The following is a 13,504-nucleotide window of genomic DNA, read 5'->3' on the forward strand; positions in this document are numbered from 1 at the left end:
AGATTTTTCTCTTTTCAAGTGAAGTCCAACACACCTTCTTCATGAGACAGCTGGATAGCGGACACATCCTTAAAAATTATATTTAAAGGGAAAAGTGCAAAACCTTTAAGCTCAACACGTGGAATTATTAAATATAAATATTCATATTAAGTTATTATAATGAAACCAAAATCAATAAGAACATCTAAAAGTTTATTTTTGTCTTTTAATTGAGAGACAGGAGAGATAAAGAGAGTGGGGAATGACATGTGAGAAAGGAGCCACAGGTGGGATTTGAACCTGGTCCCTGCTTGGAGGACCATAGCCTCTGTACATGGTGCGAGTGCACTAACCACTACGCTACAGACACCCTGTAAATCTGAAAAAAACTCAATCATTAAATATAAATATTAATATGTGATGTTAAACGCAAAATCAATCAGAACATCTAAACCTTGGAGCAATTATTGTGATTGTTTTGTGTTGTAAAGTTTTGTAATGTTTTGATATGTGCTGCATAAAAGTCATTATTATGATAAATATGATAATATATAACAGAAAGCAGATCTTCCTGAGTCTGTGTGACGGATGAACATGTGGAAGCAAAGCGTTTCAGTTTAGCATTTGAGCTTTGGCTGTGCTGACTTTAGACAGTGAAGAGTTTAGAAAATGTATAGACGTGTGACTAAGGGTCAGTATCTCTGCCACCCTGCTGTGGATCAGCGTGTTCATGTTCTGTCATCTGGTTTGTTTCCCAGCAGAGTTTTTATCAGCAGCTCCACGTAAGCGTTACAGCATGACCTCGACCTGCACAGAAACATATATCACTCTGAAATTAAAAATGAAACTCGACACACAAGGAGCAGAAGGTCAGCCCAGATTTGCACAATTTTATGCAAAAACACAAGACACAGTTCTTTGACAGTGACAGCCTGTGTGGGATATGTTGCAAACTATACTGCCTGTCCATAAAAAAAGTCGCCACCTGGATTTAACTAAGCAAATAGGTAAGAGCCTCCCATTGGATAATAACTGCATGGGCGAAGTTATTTAACCCCAACTGATGCAATGAGTAGCTTCTCATTTCTTAAACTTCTATGTTGAAAGACCCATCCTGTGGTCGTGGAAAAGTCTGTTTGAGAAGGGTCAAATCATTGGCATGCATCAAGCAGAGAAAACATCTAAGGAGATTGCAGAAACTACTAAAATTGGGTTAAGAACTGTCCAACACATTATTAAAAACTAGAAGGAAGATTTCCCCTGTTCCAGAGTGATCAGGGTAAGAAGAGAGGCAGATGAAGTGATGCACCCATCATGCCTACTGTACAAGCCTGTGGGGGCAGTGCTATGATCTGGGGTTGCTGCAGTTGGTCAGGTCTAGGTTCAGCAACATTATGTGCCCAAAGAATGAGGTCAGCTGACTACCTGAATATACTGAATGACAAGGTTATTCCATCAATGGATTTTTTCTTCGCTGATGGCACGGGCATATTCCAAGATGGCAATGCCAAGATTCATCGGGCTCAAATTGTGAAAGAGTGGTTCAGGGTGCATGAGACATCATTTTCACACATGGATTGGCCACCGCAGAGTCCAGACCTTAACACCATTGAGAATCTTTGGGATGTCCTGGAGAAGACTTTGCGCAGTGGACCGACTCTCCCTTCATCAATACAACTTATTGGTGAAAAATTAATGCAACACTGGACGGAAATCAATCTTCTGACATTGCAGAAGCTTATCGAAACAATGCCACAGCGAATGCATGGCGTAATCAAAGCTAAAGGCAGTCCAACGAAATATTGGAGTGTGTGATCTTTTTTTTAGGTGGCAACTTTTTTTTTGGCCAGGCAGTGTATTTTGGAGATGCATACACAAATCTGTAAATGCTCACTCTCACTCAGATCCACAAATGTGTGCACAGATCTGCAAATATGTAGACTAATTTTGAATTTTTGACTTGTTTAATAATGGCAGGAAAGTGAGCTTTTTATGCTGTGAGTCCTGAAAATACACACAAATCATCGGTAACAACTGATGCAGACCTCCTCATTGGCTGTCATTTTATGTGACTTTTGCAACACTGCTGCTGTGTAAGATCCACAAATGCGTACACATATCCTTAAATGTGTGAGTGTGTGGCTGCAGCCTGAGCCCTCTCGTCTCATGCCCTCTTGTCTTGTCTGAGCTTCTGAAACGAGAGGATTAAAACCAGGGACCTTCTCGCTGTGAGGCAACAGCGCTAACCACTGCATCTCCGTGCAGCCCGATTTATGATTCCATTGTTTGTATTTTATGTTTTTAAAGAAGTTTGAATCCTTTGACGTTCCTGAAAATATTGAATTTTTACACACAGTTTGCTTTATGGTCTTTTTCTGAATACAGCGATAAGCTTGTATTCTCTGTTTCAAGCTGTAGCTCTCCAAGGAAACACAAACATCAGACTGATGATGTCATCAGCCAGAGGTCAAGGCTTTAACTGCTGCAGCATCCCACTTCTGAATGGTTATTTGTTGACATTTCAAATGTAACCCGAGCCAAATGAGTCGGTGAGATGACTCCTAGCTGTCTGATACTGAGGAACAGACACACGACTGTTTGAGAATGATGTGTAAAAACATCTGTACGTCTTTTGATCCTGCACCCTGGGTCCAGTTGTTCAAAAAATACACAATGAAAACTTTCAGATGGGATTACATCCCAAAATCAGGATGTTCAACCCTAACCCCCCCCCCAAAATTTTTTTTTATACTTTCACGGTGCCATTTGTCCATAAAAATTAGCATCAAGCTGTGAAGAAAACTTGAAGCTAAAGATTGAGACCATAAACTCATTCAGAAAATGTTTACAAGGTTATCGATTTAGTATGAAGTTGTCTGATTCTTCTCATAGACTTCTATGGCGGAGTATCAGGGCCACGTTAAAGGGAAAACAATTGATGTGCCAAGAGATGCTTAGTAAAAGTATTTCCTTTTCTGTGAAACCTTATCTAAAGAACAACTTCAAGAGATGCTCCACATTCCTCATTTTCAAACAGACAGCTGTTCTGTTATAAGTAGACTGAAATAACGACTTTGATCTCGTAAATTTCCGACTTTCATCTCTTAAGAATGTATTCTTGTAAATAGATGACTGAAATATGTAAATATCTGATTTCCTCCCCTTAATGTGGCCCTAATACTCATTTGTAGACTTCTATTTAATTCACCATTTTTTTGTTGTAAGTGTTACTATCGTTTGTTGGGTTTCAATGGAATTGCAATGGATTGTGGGATGTGTAGTCCCTTCACTCCCAGAAAAGAATTACAGTACACAGTTTTGTACCTTTGCCATTTTCTCGGTTTTCTGACCGTTTTTTTGGCCAGATTAAACGTTTTACAGTCAGTTCAAGTATTCAGGTAGCTGGTTGGTTTGGTTCCAGGATTAGAATTATTGATATAAGGATATTGTGAAATGTCAATGGAGGATTTATGGGCGCCCCCTGCTGACTGTGAGGGGTAACATTTAGAGGATTCTCTTCAGAGCACACAACACAAACCACAAACACATGAATACATTTAAATGTTTTTTTATTGTCATTCATTGTCCACACACTCCAAAGTGGGACTGCCCGGTCAGGTGGGGTCTGTGATAACGGCGTTGCCTCTGAGGATTTAGTTGGCAGCGAGGATCTGGTCAACCCAGCCACGGAGCTCGGTGACACGGGCGTAGACGGCGGGAGTGGAGGTGGAGCAACGGCTGCTTCCCCAGGACACGATACCGACCAGAGTCCAGACGTTGTCCTTCTGGCAGACCAGGGGACCGCCAGAGTCTCCCTGAAAAAAAAAGAGCAAATTATTAGAAATACTGCAAAGAGCAAAGGGAAAAGAGAGACCAAAAAGTGGGCGGGGCCTCACCATGCAGGAGGTGGCTCCAGCTCCACCAGCGCAGATCATCACGTCGGAGATGTTGCTACCCCAGTGGGACTTGCACTGAGTGTTGGAGAGCAGGGGAAGAGCGGCCTGCTGCAGCTCGTTGGGAGTGTTGGCAGCTGTGGGAGGAGAACAAAACACTCAAACACATCCTCCACTTTCAGAAGAAAAGTCTGACTCAAAACCTTAAGAATCAAGAACACAATCAGAGAGGTTGTTCAGCCTCACCGTTGTAACGCATCAGACCCCATCCAGAGGTGACGCAGGTCATGCCAGCGGGGAAGTTATCAGAGGACTCGGCGAGGCAGACGGGAGACACGTTGGATCCCAGGCGGGCGGGGCTGGACAGCTTGATCAGGCTGATGTCGTTGTTGATGGTTGATGGGTTCCAGCGGGGGTGGGTGAACACCTGAAGAGAGCGGAGGAAGGGTGAGTGGTGGGGGAATAGTCAGGGGCGGATCCAGACTTTTCTGACTGGCACAGCTGGCACAGCTGGGGCAATGACTTGTGCAGGGGTGGCCTGAAGTATGTAACATTTATTTACCTTTCTGTCTCCAATAATCATATCTACTTTAACCACTAACATTTCAGAATCAAAGTGTTATGTTCCTGAATAGCTTAATTAGTAGCTGAATTCTTTGCCACCCCTGGATCAACTGCTAAAGCAATATGTCCTGGAAGCTGATTTGCCGATTGGTTGATTGGCTGAGTGACCGATTGACTGATTAGCGGTTCTCACCTTGGCGGGCTTCAGTTTCTGAATAGCCTCATTGGAGCCGTATCCCTTGTTGTGCTCTCCAAGGACCACGTTGTGGTAGGTCCTGACAGGAACAACAGAAAGCAGCGATTTAAAGGGCCAGTACACACATCTTCTATATGTATGCAATTTGCTCTCGTCTCTTTTACTGCTTTAATTTTCTGATTCAAACACACCACTGAGCTTGTACCTACAGACCATGACCATTAACAAACATACTATCTTTTCATCCGATTCAATCTAACATGAGTTGCAGCTAGCTGGCTTTTTAAGCATGTTATAAATATCTGTGAGGTGAAGGAACCATTAGGACTGAAGCTGACAGCCACAGGTGGAGTAGTGAGGTGATGAACTGACCTGACGTTGCAGTGAGCGGCGGTAACAACCCAGTTCTCGTTGATCAGAGATCCTCCACAGAAGTGGAAGCCGCTGGATTGCTGAGAGTAGAAAAAGCTGAAGTCAGTCACAGGAAGAGAAAACAGTAACAGAGCAGTTTGTGTTGGTGGTGTTCAGCTGACTCACCTGCAGGGACACCTGCCAGGGCCAGGAGTGAGGCACGGCCTCCTCACCGTTGACGATGCGGGCGTAGCCAGACACCTGGGGAGGGACGGCGGGGGTGCCGCAGCCTGACAGGACGACAGAAGACAGAAGTTAAAGGGATATTCTGCCTGAGTGAAGGTCTTTGACTCAACGTGATGAAACATAGAGAATTCCTCACTTCTTAAAAAACGTAGCAAATACGGTATCAGATGGGTGGCACATCAGTGGGTAGCAAATTAGTTAGATAACAGGAAACAGTTTGTTCAGATAAATAATATAAGATCAGATCTGTACAATATTAATATTGGGGTACCTCAGGGGTCAGTCCTAGGACCAAAACTGTTTATTTTGTGCATGAATGATTTTGTTAATATTTCCAAACTGCTCAAGTGTATTCTATTTGCAGATGATACCATCTTATTTTATTCTGGGAATAACACATCACAGATGTTGGATGTAGTCAGAAATTAAATTGAAGAAAATAAAATAATGGTTTATTATAAATAAATTATCACTGAATCTTGAAAAAACAAATGTCATGATATTTAGTAGGGGAAAGCATTGATGCTTCAATTAATGTAGAAGGTATGGAAATTCAGAGCAAAGGAAACTAAGTTTTTAGGTGTTATGATTGATTCAAATCTGAACTGGAAATAACATGTAAATTATATAAAAATGAAAATTTCAAAAGCACTTGCTCTGCTACACAAAGTTAAAGATTCATTAGATAATAAAGCATTTTACACTTTATATAACTCACTGATTCTTCCATATCTCACATACTGTGTTGAAGTATGGGGAAGTGCTTGTAAAACATTCACCAATTCAATTTACATTTTGAAAAAAAGAGCCATGAGAATTATCAGTAGAAGTCGGTATTGAGATCCATCAAACCCGCTATTTATTCAGTTAAAGTTGTTGAAATTTCATGAATTAGTTGATTACAGTATTCTGCAAATGATGTATAAAGCTCATCAGAAAACGTTGCCAAAAAAACATCAAAAACAGATTAGAAAAAAATGGAAAGCCGTTATAATTTAAAAGGAACAGAGACCTACAACTCAATGTTCTCCATGTGTGTGAGTGTAAAGAGTTGTGGGAGTGTATCTCACCGTAGGCGGCGCTGACGAAGGCGAGGCAGGAAACGATCCAGAGGAAGGCCATGGTGTCGATGACAATGATGATTTGTTGGAGGAGCGAGCCGCTCTTATATATCTGAACCTGCCCGGCCCTCAACCAATCAGAGCAGCCGCTGATTTGTCCAGCTGCTTATCAGTGACGAGGCGATGCAAACTTCTCACGAGTTACACGCCCTGACCTGTTCAAACACCCCCCAAAAAATGAATACTTAGATGGTCGCATGTGTTTTTAAAAATGAGCATCAAGCTGTGAAGAAGACTTGAAGCTAAAGATTGAGACCATAAGCTAATTCAGAAAATGTTTACAAGGTTATCAATTTAGCATGAAGTTGGCTGATTTTTCTCATAGACTTTTATGGCGGCGTATTAGTGCCACGTTAAAGGGAAAACTAATTATCTGCCAAAAGATGTTTCGTGTTTTTTTTCACAGCTATCTTAAGAGTCAGCCCTAGTTGGACACTTAAATGCCTATTGGATAATCATTTTATCTGCACCTTTAATGTTTGCACTGACTGTTGTTTAAAATCTTTTTTCATACATTTTGCACTACCTTCATTTAAGACACTGCTGTGCATACAGTGCATGAACAACACGAACTTCAGAAGGTCTACACTTTTTATTTTCATGTACAGGTCTAATTTTACCAATGTTCCTTAAACTGTTCATAGGTTCCACTTGCATGTATATTTTTTATTCCTGTACGGGATTATGTACAATTTTCTTTGTATTAGTCTATTTTTACTTGCACAGCTTTAATTTTAATTCATGTACGGGCTTACTTAAATCTTTGTTTTGGGTTAATATATATATGTATGAGAGGGGGGGACAGCGGTTGCTTGTTTTATTTGTAACAAATGTTTCATGTTGTGCATGTCTTTGTAAACTGCTACTGGATGCTTTGAAAATCCCTCAGGATCAATAAACTATCTACCTATCTATATATCTATATATCTGTCTATCTAGTAAATGTATTTCCTGATCTGTGAAGCCTTTACTAAAGTATAACTTCATGAGATGGTCCATGTTCCTCATTTTCAAACAGGCGGCTGCTGCTCTGCTGATATAAGTAGACTAAAATAATGACTTTAATTTCGTAAATGTACGACTTTCTTCTCTTACAAATTTATTCTTGTAAATGGATGAGCTAATATCAAAATCTGAGCCCCCCTCCCCCCCGCTTTAAGGTGGCCCTAATACTCCATCATAGACTTCTATATAATTCAATATTTTGTTGTTGTAAGTGAAGTCACACTTAGTGGCTGTGGCTCAGTTAGTAGAGTCGGTTGTCTCTTAACGGGAAGATTGAGGGTTCGATCCCCAGCTCCTGCAGCAACATGTCCCATGTGTCCTTAGGCAAGACACTTAACCCAGAATTGCTCCCACTGCTTCATTGGCAGCGTATGAATGTGTATGAATGGGATTAGTTACGTCTGATGGATACTTTACACAGCAGTCTCTACTATCAGTGTGTGAATGTGTAGGTGTGACCTGCGGTGTAAAAGCACTTTGAGTAGTCAGAAGACTAGGAAAGAAATACAAGCTCATGTCATTTTACCATTTTCCCCTAGTGGCTGTAAGAAAGAATGCAAGTTGAAAGCCCTTCTTTGTTTGCTTAGAACCCACACCCCAAAACAACATCATTGTTACAAATGATCTATAATTGGGACACAATAGAGCGCCCCCTTGGGTTAAGATTTATCATAATCAGCCTTGATATTTCACTCAAGCTAACCTTTCCATATTTCTCACAAAATCCAACCAGTAAAAAATAGTTTCAGTTAAAAGTTAAATGAAACAATAGAGCTCAACAGAAGTAAAACTCCCCTTCATTTTCTCCAGGTGGATTTGATAATCAGCCATGACGTCATAACCATCCAAGGGAGACTGACCACGAGCTACGTGAGTGTGAGACGATGGTGTGCTCCTGTAGAAGACACAAGTTTGTATGATATCAACCTCGTTTTAAGAAAAACTAGTGCAGTGCCCATTCAGAATGTGCTTGTTTGTAATGTCTTTGGTGAGAACGTGGCTGCATGGTCAGGATTGCGCTTGGGGCAACGTGTAGTTCTGTGGTCAGCCAAGGTGCCCAAATTAGCTTTGAAGCGAGGGATTTCATCCGACTTTTGTAAATGACGGTTAGCTAACGAGTGACTAAACAACATTGCCTCGGGCGAGTGTCCTTCTGCCCGTGCGCCGTGGTGTGTTGTTTCCGCTCTTCTCATATTTCCAGTAGGTTTTGATTCCATCGCATTGCGCGGCACAGCAAAATCATTTAAAATGTTTTAGCAACAATATGAGCTCATTTTAAGTTCACAATCAGCACTGCTCTTCCTTGGGTCCAGAGCAATACACCCGCCAAGTCTGATGTCTATCAGACGAATGGTTGTGTAAAACCTAAACCAACAAACACACAGACACACACACACACACACACACACACACACACACACACACACACACACACACACATACACACACACACAGATTCCTGGATTTAGAGATAGATATGGTTTATTTACGATCTATGGGGACAGAACTACACTACCCACAATCCTTGAGTGTCACAGCAATGTCACCGATTGGTTGAGCCTGCTGTTACCATGGAAACGTTTACCGCCCCGCGAACCTTTGGCTGTTGGCTGCTACCACTGAAGTTCAACACACTATATAAACACAAACTATAAAATATGACGACATGATTATTAACAATATAAACTCTACGATGAAGACAAATGTAGAAAGACGGTCTGTGTACAATCAGATAGAAGAGTGCTAAACTACTGTTTGTTGGGTTTCAATGGAATCGGAATGGATTGTAGGATGTGTAGTTCCTTCACTCCCAGAAAACAAATGAAGAACACAGTCTTCATTTGCCTTTTTTTTCTTAGTTTTCCAACTGTTCATTTGGCAAAACAAATGTTTTATAGTCATGAGTATTCAGGAAGCCGGTTGGTTTGGTTCCAGGATTTGAAATATTGATATTTTAGGACTTTTTGAAATGTCAATGGAGGATTTAAATGGGGAAATTTACTCTGAAGCAGAGCCGCCAAAAAAAAGTGGGCGGTCACTGTTGAGTTGTATTTCAGCCACTTATCTTTAAGTAGAGGCTGTGATTGAGGGCGCCCCCTGCTGACTGTGAGGGGTAACATTTAGAGGATTCTCTTCAGAGCACACAACACAAACCACAAACACATGAATACATTTAAATGTTTTTTTATTGTCATTCATTGTCCGCACACTCCAAAGTGTGACTGCCCGGTCAGGTGGGGTCGGTGATAACGGCGTTGCCTCTGAGGATTTAGTTGGCAGCGAGGATCTGGTCAACCCAGCCACGGAGCTCGGTGACACGGGCGTAGACGGCGGGAGTGGAGGTGGAGCAACGGCTGCTTCCCCAGGACACGATACCGACCAGAGTCCAGACGTTGTCCTTCTGGCAGACCAGGGGACCGCCAGAGTCTCCCTGAAAAAAAGAGCAAATTATTAGAAATACTGCAAAGAGCAAAGGGAAAAGAGAGACCAAAAAGTGGGCGGGGCCTCACCATGCAGGAGGTGGCTCCAGCTCCACCAGCGCAGATCATCACGTCGGAGATGTTGCTACCCCAGTGGGACTTGCACTGAGTGTTGGAGAGCAGGGGAAGAGCGGCCTGCTGCAGCTCGTTGGGAGTGTTGGCAGCTGTGGGAGGAGAACAAAACACTCAAACACATCCTCCACTTTCAGAAGAAAAGTCTGACTCAAAACTTTAAGAATCAAGAACACAATCAGAGAGGTTGTTCAGCCTCACCGTTGTAACGCATCAGACCCCATCCAGAGGTGACGCAGGTCATGCCAGCGGGGAAGTTGTCAGAGGACTCGGCGAGGCAGACGGGAGACACGTTGGATCCCAGGCGGGCGGGGCTGGACAGCTTGATCAGGCTGATGTCGTTGTTGATGGTTGATGGGTTCCAGCGGGGGTGGGTGAACACCTGAAGGAGAGCGGAGGAAGGGTGAGTGGTGGGGGAATAGTCAGGGACTTTTCTGACTGGCACAGCTGGCACAGCTGGGGCAATGACTTGTGCAGGGGTGGCCTGAAGTATGTAACATTTATTTACCTTTCTGTCTCCAATAATCATATCTACTTTAACCACTAACATTTCAGAATCAAAGTGTTATGTTCCTGAATAGCTTAATTAGTAGCTGAATTCTTTACCACCCCTGGATCAACTGCTAAAGCACTATGTCCTGGAAGCTGATTTGCCGATTGGTTGATTGGCTGAGTGACCGATTGACTGATTGGCGGTTCTCACCTTGGCGGGCTTCAGTTTCTGAATAGCCTCATTAGAGCCGTATCCCCTGTCGTGCTCTCCAAGGACCACGTTGTGGTAGGTCCTGACAGGAACAACAGAAAGCAGCGATTTAAAGGGCCAGTACACACATCTTCTATATGTTTGCAATTTGCTCTCGTCTCTTTCATTGCTTTAATTTTTTGATTCAAACACACCACTGAGCTTGTACCTACAGACCATGACCATTAACAAACATACTATCTTTTCATCCGATTCAATCTAACATGAGTTGCAGCTAGCTGGCTTTTTAAGCATGTTATAAATATCTGTGAGGTGAAGGAACCATTAGGACTGAAGCTGACAGCCACAGGTGGAGTAGTGAGGTGATGAACAGGGGCGATTCTAGGGTCTGTTGGGGCCCTAGGCAAAAATTCATTGGGGGCCCATTCAACCAGCGCTCATTATTATTTTCCTCTGTCTTTTTTCAGATGGATAGCTCTTAATTTTCCTTCATTTGCAAACTTTGGTTTTTCACTGGAAAAATGCTGCAATGCTTAGCAGGGCATTGATACTGAGTGATGTCAGATGGGGCCCCCTTATGCAGGTTTCCTATTGTCGTTGCAAAATTTGCGCATTCTGAGGCAATGCTATGGTTTAAAGTTTGTTAGCCCTTTGGGGCCCCCTTCTGGCCTGGGGCCCCAAGCAGTTGCCTGCCTTGCCTGTTGACAAGCAGCGCCTCTGGTGATAACTGACCTGACGTTGCAGTGAGCGGCGGTAACAACCCAGTTCTCGTTGATCAGAGATCCTCCACAGAAGTGGAAGCCGCTGGATTGCTGAGATTAGAAAAAGCTGAAGTCAGTCACAGGAAGAGAAAACAGTAAGAGAGCAGTTTGTGTTGGTGGTGTTCAGCTGACTCACCTGCAGGGACACCTGCCAGGGCCAGGAGTGAGGCACGGCCTCCTCACCGTTGACGATGCGGGCGTAGCCAGACACCTGGGGAGGGACGGCGGGGGTGCCGCAGCCTGACAGGACGACAGAAGACAGAAGTTAAAGGGATATTCTGCCTGAGTGAAGGTCTTTGACTCAACTTGATGAAGCCGAACTTCCTCTTTTGAAAGCTGACTCAGAAACAATGAACTTCACTCCTTAAATTTTGTCTGATAAAGATCTACGACTTGATGTTCTTAATGTGTGTGAGTGTAAAGAGTTGTGGGAGTGTATCTCACCGTAGGCGGCGCTGACGAAGGCGAGGCAGGAAACGATCCAGAGGAAGGCCATGGTGTCGATGACGATGATGATGTGTTGGAGGAGCGAGCCGCTCTTATATATCGGAACTTGCCCGGCCATCAACCAATCAGTGCAGCCGTTGGTTCGTCCAGCTGCTTATCAGAGACGAGGCGACGCCAACTTCTCACGAGTTACACGCCCTGACCGCCAGCTCTCTGATTGGCTGGAAAAATCAAACCAGTCAGCAAATGTTTTGATGCAAACTGTAAATCCAGCTGAAAATGTCAAATTGATCCCGCAGATTCTTCAGAGTGAATCTTCAATATTCTTATGAATACAATGTTGATGAAAGCACTTCCTGTACACCGGAAGAGGATATTAAAAGAAGTCAGAACTGTTGTGTAGCTGCAGTTTGATGTGAATACATTCATTCATTCTCAAAGGTTGTGTGGTTTCTTCAACATTTTTAAGTTCTCAGAATGATGATTCATTTCATTCAGTCGCTTATGAGAGCAGAAACAAAGAGAACAGTTCAGATAACCTGAAAGATTTACTCCACATCTGTACTCTGTGTTTCAAAATGAAACGATTGAATCAATAAATAAGTGTACTTGGTACCAAAACAGCTCTGATGTTATTTAAACTAAGGCGGTGAAAATGTTGAATGAATAGTTCTCAGACTTCAGGAGTTTGTTCAGTCGTATCCTTCTTGTTTTCAGTGACGCACCTTATTCCACTTCTTAAAGCCGCAGAGAACATCTTTTCAAACTTCTCTGAGGACAAACTATTTCATTTTTCTTTCTTTGGAGGCACCCGAGCCGGTAGAAAAAACATGTCCTCCATCATCGATGTATTAAACACTGTATGACCTTCTTTCTGCTCCGATTTATACACTCGTAAACTAAAGCGACAAAGAAGTTAAAGGGCTGTGACATCTTTCCCGTCTGTTTGACAACACATGACAATGAGTTTATGTGTTTCACTAAATTACAGCCGCTCCATGCCGATGCCTAACGCTGACTTTTGGCCGCCTGCTGCTGCTGCAAACGCTCTCTGGTCATTAAAACAATCGAGAAAAGACGCTGAGCCTCGGACTCTTAGACGGGCTCCTCTTCTTCTGCATGGGATGACTCACACTGTTTTTAACAAGTCTAACTTTTCACCGGACAAAAAAAATAAACTAAATCTTATTTCATCACAAAATAGAAAAAGCATTTATTGTTGACATTTTGAACAGTTGTTCTCCGTAAAGTTATAAATTGAAGAATTGAGACAAAGCAACAAAGACAAATTTTAATATGGGTAACATCTGGTCTACCTTTAGTGTGAAAGGGACGTACAGAAGACCTGTCTAGTGTTGTAGTCAAGGCCACACTGACTGAGACCAAGACTTACCCGAGACCAGAGTGCTCTGAGACAAGACCGAGACTTTTAGGGATCGAGACCCGGTCAAGACCAAGACCACGACCAAGACATACCAGAGACCAGAGTGCTCCGAGACCCAGTCAAGACCAAGACATTTAGGGATTGAGACCGAGTCAAGACCAAGACATTTAGGGATCGAGACTGAGTCAAGACCAAGACATTTAGGGATCGAGACCGAGTCAAGACCAAGACATTTAGGGTTCGAGACCGAGTCAAGACCAAGACATATAGTGATCTGTCCACCATCCTGTCTCTACAGTGGA

General features: G+C 42.9%; 2 protein-coding genes across 2 annotated transcripts; both read right to left on the reverse strand.

Annotated features, from left to right (window-relative positions):
* Positions 1-3,531: 3,531 nt before the first annotated feature.
* LOC132982959 (chymotrypsin B-like) lies at positions 3,532-6,451 on the reverse strand. The gene is made up of 7 exons (XM_061049187.1): positions 6,300-6,451; positions 5,170-5,273; positions 5,005-5,084; positions 4,630-4,711; positions 4,119-4,299; positions 3,876-4,009; positions 3,532-3,794 (listed from the first exon to the last, which is right to left on the reverse strand). The coding sequence occupies exons 1-7, from the start codon at positions 6,349-6,351 to the stop codon at positions 3,633-3,635; spliced, it is 795 nt and encodes a 264-aa protein (XP_060905170.1). The 5' UTR covers positions 6,352-6,451; the 3' UTR covers positions 3,532-3,632.
* Positions 6,452-9,523: 3,072 nt separating this feature from the next.
* Positions 9,524-11,965, reverse strand: LOC132983051 (chymotrypsin B-like). The gene is made up of 7 exons (XM_061049318.1): positions 11,816-11,965; positions 11,508-11,611; positions 11,343-11,422; positions 10,611-10,692; positions 10,109-10,289; positions 9,866-9,999; positions 9,524-9,786 (listed from the first exon to the last, which is right to left on the reverse strand). The coding sequence occupies exons 1-7, from the start codon at positions 11,934-11,936 to the stop codon at positions 9,625-9,627; spliced, it is 864 nt and encodes a 287-aa protein (XP_060905301.1). The 5' UTR covers positions 11,937-11,965; the 3' UTR covers positions 9,524-9,624.
* Positions 11,966-13,504: the final 1,539 nt, after the last annotated feature.

Source organism: Labrus mixtus, chromosome 1 (genome assembly GCF_963584025.1).
Source record: "Labrus mixtus chromosome 1, fLabMix1.1, whole genome shotgun sequence".
In the NCBI taxonomy this organism is placed as follows: Eukaryota; Metazoa; Chordata; class Actinopteri; order Labriformes; family Labridae; genus Labrus; species Labrus mixtus.

Coding starts and splice junctions, on each gene's coding strand:
- LOC132983051 (XM_061049318.1), bottom strand. CDS start 11,936: ATGGCCGGGCAAGTTCCGATATATAAGAGCGGCTCGCTCCTCCAACAC. Junction 10,290..10,610: donor AGAAACTGAAGCCCGCCAAG/GTGAGAACCGCC, acceptor GCTCTCCTTCAG/GTGTTCACCCACCCCCGCTG. Junction 10,000..10,108: donor GGGTCTGATGCGTTACAACG/GTGAGGCTGAAC, acceptor CTCCTCCCACAG/CTGCCAACACTCCCAACGAG.
- LOC132982959 (XM_061049187.1), bottom strand. CDS start 6,351: ATGGCCTTCCTCTGGATCGTTTCCTGCCTCGCCTTCGTCAGCGCCGCC. Junction 5,085..5,169: donor CCTGGCAGGTGTCCCTGCAG/GTGAGTCAGCTG, acceptor TTCTACTCTCAG/CAATCCAGCGGCTTCCACTT. Junction 4,010..4,118: donor GGGTCTGATGCGTTACAACG/GTGAGGCTGAAC, acceptor CTCCTCCCACAG/CTGCCAACACTCCCAACGAG.